Genomic DNA, 6,782 nt, shown 5'->3' on the forward strand with positions numbered 1-6,782 from the left:
TTTGTTCGTGAACAGCTCACTTAAACAAAGGAGACGAACACACACTTTTTATGTTCAAAATATAAACGAATCAAAATATTTCTTACACCCTTATTTATACTTATGAACTATCATATCATGAGATCTTCGTCGTATCGCTAGACTTCGCCAGAGCTAGTTCGACCATCAACTTACACATCTTATTGGGAGAAGGCATCAAACTGCAATAAAAGTCATTAGATGAAGACATCAATGACAAAATTCCACTGTTTGGAAAGTTCATTAAAAAATAAAATTTTTTAGCCTGTGTAATCAGATGGGAGGATAAATGAAGATGGTAGGATTGCCAAAGAAGGGAAGCAACATCGTGCTGTTGAAGAAGATTGCCAGCGAAAGAAATATTGAAGATGGAGAAGGATGCGTTAACAGAAAGTGTTAATTTCATAATATTAAATTTTGAGGTGTGAGACGCATCAATAACACCTAAATCCCCTAATTTTTATATCATAACTCTCAAATCTCAGCAGAACCCATAATTTATGAGAAATAAATGTACAAACTAATCCATTTCAGGACCATTTTCATAAAAAAATCTCTGCAACAAGGAATGATGTATTCATACCTAAAACCCATAATTTATGAGAAATAAATGTACAAACTAGACCATTTTAATAAAAAAATCTCTGCAACAAGGAATGATGTATTCATTATTTATCATGTTTCAGGCAGACATTCATCATCCACTAGATTAATGTGGGTAATATGATAGTTTGAAATCCATCATATTTTATCATAAAAACATTTCTACAAAAGTTTGTCCTCCTCAATGCCCCAAAGCCTGCCTCCATGAATTCCCCCATGCATGTTGTAGCATAAATACACACTAATGACATAAATAGTAAATAAGTCACATTTAAAATAAATAATACACAGCCTAAAAAATAAAAATATTCACAAACCAATATCAACTCATTCTTGAAAACCGACATCTATAAATAAATAAATAATAATAATAATCATCATCATCATAATAAAAGTAAACATTACTCGCCTTTATGACCTTATCTCCAAACTTAATTCAAAAAATTCTTTCTGAATTGTGGGAGACCAAAGTGATAGATTTAGCAGATAAACCCATAATAAGAGGCTAAAAATCCCATCCTCCTGCAATCTCAGGCAAGCCATACAATCAAGAAGCTCCACCATACCGTGTGAATAAACAGACTATAGTTTCTTAGGAAGGTTGTACATTTTCTTTAAAAACTTTGAAGCAGCGTCATCGGAACGATGACACAAAACCCGCAAAACTGTATTGGCTTCAGCCGGGCTCCAGTGACCTGAAGTCGGAGGTAAAGGGTACTTGGATTTCGCCACGGCACCATTCGTCTCTGTAATTATGTGTTTAAACCGTTCAATTAGAGTTTCCGTTTCGATTCTAAAGAGGGGTAGCACACTCTTGACTTGCGTTGCAGCCTTCTCAACCACTTCCATTGGCAGCCCATCTCCATCAGCATAGTAAACGTCTTTCAGTGCCTTGAAATCATCCTCCAGGATCTGAGAGTCGTGGCGGGAGAAAGCACGAGATGGGCCGCCCGCAAGAAGAACGAGTAGAAATCCATCGAAAGAAGCCTTCATCAGAGCAGTTATTACACGGTTTCGCAGCCTTTCATGGACGGTGTTAGATATTGTTTCCAGGTATAGATCAACCTGTTTAAGCAGAGGATCTATCCTTGATCCAGAGGCGTCTCCAACATATAGAGAATCCCATAGAACATGGCTCAGATCACTGAAAACTACTTTGTATGCTGCGGTTTCACACAATTGCTGAATCCCTTCCTGGCAAGCGGCAACAGTGAGATCAAATTTGTTTTCAAACCCATTCGTGATGTCTGATTCAGCGGATTCCACATTCCTTAAATAAGTTTTTATTTTCTTCCCAAAGTTGTCTGCTTCTGTTCGGATGTGATGAAGGGTGTTCATGCGGACGCATAACTGCAGCAGACCAATGGAAACTTCGCCAGTTACTGTTCCAACCTGCGAATTTCTCCTCTGCAGATTTTGTAATTTATCCTTTTTCTTCCAGATTTTTGATCCAATTTCAACTCTGGTTAATGAAGGAAGCACAGGAATGAAACTATTTCGTGTTCCTGAAATCAAAATCAAGTCCTTAGAGTGCAGGGATGGCCTAAAAGGTTGTCAATTTGTAGTCTTTTCAAACTTACCGCATCCAGTTTTGGCTTTTGTTGCATAATGTTGCAAGCTTTTATCTAGCCCAATCATCAAGTCTGGAAGCAAAGCTGCATGCATTGGTATAGGCAGCTGGAAAAATGCATCTAGGGTTTCGACAACCAATCGGAGAACTTCAACTCCAGATGGCGCACAACGGTCCCTATTGGTTGACTTAGGGTTCCATGCCTAAAATGTTTGGAAAATAATCTAATAAGCAGTACTGCATATGAAAATTAATCAAAATATTACTGTACTGGCTATTGAACTGAACTTGAGCGCTGTTTTTGGTATGTTTAAGCTTGCATGTAATTTAACAATCCTCAACTACAAAATATACACCTGCTAAACCATCTAGCATGAATACAAAAAAAATGAAATTCTGCTAATAAGCAAATTAAAAAACTTTAAGTGCTTAAATGTACCAATAAACATTCAAGCGAGCGCACTACTTCTGCAAAACATAATCAAATTTGAAGCAAAATAAATTATTGATTTGCTCATGGAATTCATTTGAACATTAACAAGAAGTTTGTACACAAATCAATGAAAATCATGGTACTAATAAGCAGCCTCTCTTTGTCCTGACCTTCACCATTTCAGCATAAGATGCAAAATGTGCTTGTAGGCTAATCTTCACTGCTTGATGGATTCACTTTTAAAAGCATTACGTAGGAATCAAATGGGGTCAATAAGAGAGAAGAGCTTGTATCTTTATATCAAATTCATTTTGAATTCACTTTTAAATTAAAATATGTTTCATGCCGTATGACATTTGATGTATTACGTGATTTAATATCATGCAACCAAGAAATAATTTTCTAAGCGAATAACCAAAAAAGGCTCAGCAGATAAAAAAATTATCATACCTCCTGCAGCAAGATCCTGTCAACCCACTCCCTTAGCTTATCCACTCTCATTTTCATCCAAGCTTTGCTAAGATTAGCGATGGCAGATTCAGCCTCATATGGAGGCATCTCCCGTATGAGGCCCTTACCACCATCTTCACTATCAACAGAGTCCTCAACAGCAATCTGCACAAGGTCTTTTTCTAACTTGTCCGCCGCCTTCAGTACTTGTACAGAATCAGCAGTAAGATCTGTGACATTGGATATAAATTGCTTCAACTCATTCCCAAAACAAGAATGAAGTGTGGCGACAGCAACACCAGCAGCAAGAGGATGCCATTTCTTTAATATTGGACTAAAAATCTCTTTCTCGTTGTTTGCCAGATCACCAATATCCTTTGCAAGTATGGCAAGAACTGGCACTGAAATGCTCAGATTTTTCGCTGAGCGCCTATTTGAGTCTACCTTCTCCATCATCTAAGTTATAATGAATCAAATTAGATCATCAATATACATTGCCATTACTTATATAGCCTGTATAGCTAGCATTAAATATCAAATAAATCAATATGATCTATTTGCACAACATACTCAGAGATATCTAGCATCAAATAAGGAAACACCATAATTTTATGGACAGCATATTATCTTTTCTTTTTTTAAAAGATGATTATCCTCATTAACATCACTCAAACGGTTTAAAGGACAATCTTCATCTAGAAAATAAAATAATAGAAAAAAGACCAACAACCTAAATAGCATCACTCAAACGGTTTAAAGGACAACCTTCATCTAGAAAATAAAATAATAGAAAAAAGACCACCTTAGTGCAACAACTGTTGTATATGTAACTTTACAAATGGATATTTGAAAGAATTGTCTGAATATCATCTATCAAACCATATAAGGACCTAAGCAATTGATGTTATATACTTTAATATCTTCTAAATATTAATTTATTTTTGACCGACCATCCCTAATTCAAGCAATCCACCATAGGATCCATGGCCTAACAATCAAATATCTTAAAGAGATCAATGTCAAGTTTGTGTGTAATAAGTAAGAAATAAGAAATATATGTATCATTTGAACCCGTAGCATTTCCCAATTTTCTTTTTGAAAATTGTGTAAGAGGAACAAAACTATAGCTTACAGTTTCCGAACATGTCTTTTATCACTAAGTTTCAATAATTTAAAGTGCATGTTTCAATACTTTCCCCATATTCAGTTTAAATGCAAAAGCCCCAAAAATTACAAGGCTCTTCAGCTGTAACAACAGCAGATTACAAAAAAAAAACTGAAGACAACATGATTAATGAAAAACTGAACCCTGAATCCAACTACCAATGAATGACGCAAGAGACCCAATTGCTTAATGGGAATTGTATGAGACACCAAAATCATATCTCCTCAATAAATAATAAAAATAGAGCCATGTTACTAGGAATCAGAAAAATCAACAGCGAACTAAAACAACTATGGTTTAAAGAAAGTTTTGTAATCTTTGAAATGGAACAAGATTGCAAACCTGAGCAAAAGATGTTCTAAGTGATGAACGAATATAAGTGTCGATTCTGCTACGAGCTACGTCAGTTTCTTCTCTTCTCTTGCGACGATATTCATGAGAGATGTCTTCCACCAGTATCTTGGCAGATGTCACCCCTATAGAAACAATATGCTCCATGAATTCAATGTTAGAAGCATTGAATGTTTCATGGTAAGTTAAAAGTCTTTTCTCTGTCCATCCCATTATTGAACTCAAGGTTGCACTTAGCATCTTCGAGTAAACCACATCCTTAGCTGATTTAGCATCCTTAGAAACTTCCATTAGTTGGTTATCAGCTGCAACCAGCAAATCAAAGTCCGTTTGCCCAGTTTTCACAAAACGACAAAACAAAATCCACAAGAAACAGAGATTATGAAGCATCTGAGTAATTCCTAGAACAACCCAAGTTTTCTTGATCAATTCCATCATATCATCAATTTCATCTATTATATATCCTTCCTCATAATCAAAACATGCCTCTAACAGCATGTGGTACAGATGGAGATTCAGGGGACTTCCATCTGCCCAGTGGTATGCTTCAGAAGAAAATCCATCTGCTGATCTGCTAGCTAAGGGCATTACAGCACTGCGAAGGACCTGCATGGACTCAGAATTCTTTCCAGTCTCTATTGGCCTCTCTGCAGCTCCACGAATGATCTGCCTAAGCCTTTGGGATGCAACTTCTGATTTATCTAATGATACAAGAGGGTGTAGAAGCAATCCGGCCTCAAGAAGCTTCAAATTTCTTCTTCGCCAAGCTTCATACTCTTGCTGGTCTGGAAAATCAGAATTTTTAAATTGCTGCATTAACTCCAGTGGCAAAATTATGGATTCTACGCGTCTCCCAAGCTGTCAAAAAAAGTAGATAGAAAGGTCAAGATGTGGAACCCATTGAGCATACTAGAGGTCATCAAGGTATTATCAAGCTCAAAAATAAGGACATCAAAAGACCAAGAAGACCAAGTATTGTGCTGATATTTATGGTTTCAAACTAACATTTGTTTAAAGATGCTAGAACTTGATAGGTTAAAAACACAAACACTACATGCACTCAACAATAGAAAAGGAAGAAGTTAAAAAAAAAGGTTAGCTTAAAGAACCAATTTTCTTCAAAAAAATCTCTTGCAAGGCCAAGGCAGGAATAACATACAAATCAAAGTAAATTAGGTGATAATGGGACATATCAACCACATAACAGGGATTGTAATGCAGTAGAGATCAGACAAAAAAAAAAAACATAAAACTTCTCACCTAATAAAAAGAAATCAAGTCTGACACAATGCTCAGCATAAACCATATGCGTGCTGCCCAAACTTGCCTTTGATGCCATATGAATTTTGTTCTTGCTTGGAAACAGCCATATTTCCTTAAACATAATGTCAAGTAGTAAAAGGGTAAAAGATTATCATTCACGGTCGAGGTAACAGGCGTTTAGACACCAAGGGTAAAAAACAAGACAGCCTAATAGCTTTTTAGGAAAAATATAATCGAGGAATTACCACACTAGCTAAATGCACTATGAGAGCAAACATGTCATTTTATGGATTTGAAAAAGGTACTCAAGAGTTCTACAAACTCTTGTGTGAAAATGCATAACAAACAATAATGTTGCAGTGCAACAAACTCACTTCATTATTTCAAAACTCAAAATTACAAATAATGGCCAGAATACATAACAAACAATAATGTTGCCGTGCAACAAACTCACTTTATTATTTCAAAACTCAAAATTACAAATAATGGCCAGGAATTGGATACAAAAAACAAAGAACCCGTGCGGCGGTGATTTGAATGACATCGAAACATAGATAATTTCCAAACATAGATAATTGGGAATAAAGAGCGAACCACGTAACAGGAACAAATGCCAGACGATATGTCAGAAACCCAATACAAGCACTGTAGCTCACCTGGCTAGCAGAGATCCTGAGCAGCCCACGCCGGATCCGCGAATCAGTTTGCTCTGACACTCTCATCTGCACCCTCATGAGCTCCCCAATTGTCATTGGCTTCTTCACCGTCCTAGAGGGGCTGCTCTCCTTCCCGTCGCTCTTCTTCGACGATTTCAACCCCAACGCCTTCTTCATCTTGCTAGCAGCCGTCGAAGTTAGAGATCTCTGAATCGACGGCGACGGAGACTGCGACAGCGACGAAGCGGATGACAACGACCTCTCCGCCGACGA

At 36.9% G+C, this 6,782-nt stretch overlaps 1 protein-coding gene across 1 annotated transcript; it reads right to left on the minus strand.

The window, feature by feature from the left end:
* Nucleotides 1-781: 781 nt before the first annotated feature.
* Nucleotides 782-6,776, minus strand: LOC110021171. The gene is made up of 5 exons (XM_020719559.1): nucleotides 6,510-6,776; nucleotides 4,582-5,448; nucleotides 3,075-3,530; nucleotides 2,202-2,394; nucleotides 782-2,126 (listed from the first exon to the last, which is right to left on the minus strand). The coding sequence occupies exons 1-5, from the start codon at nucleotides 6,684-6,686 to the stop codon at nucleotides 1,204-1,206; spliced, it is 2,616 nt and encodes an 871-aa protein (XP_020575218.1). The 5' UTR covers nucleotides 6,687-6,776; the 3' UTR covers nucleotides 782-1,203.
* Nucleotides 6,777-6,782: the final 6 nt, after the last annotated feature.

This window comes from Phalaenopsis equestris, unplaced genomic scaffold (assembly GCF_001263595.1).
Source record: "Phalaenopsis equestris unplaced genomic scaffold, ASM126359v1 Scaffold000123, whole genome shotgun sequence".
Classification (NCBI taxonomy): Eukaryota; Viridiplantae; Streptophyta; class Magnoliopsida; order Asparagales; family Orchidaceae; genus Phalaenopsis; species Phalaenopsis equestris.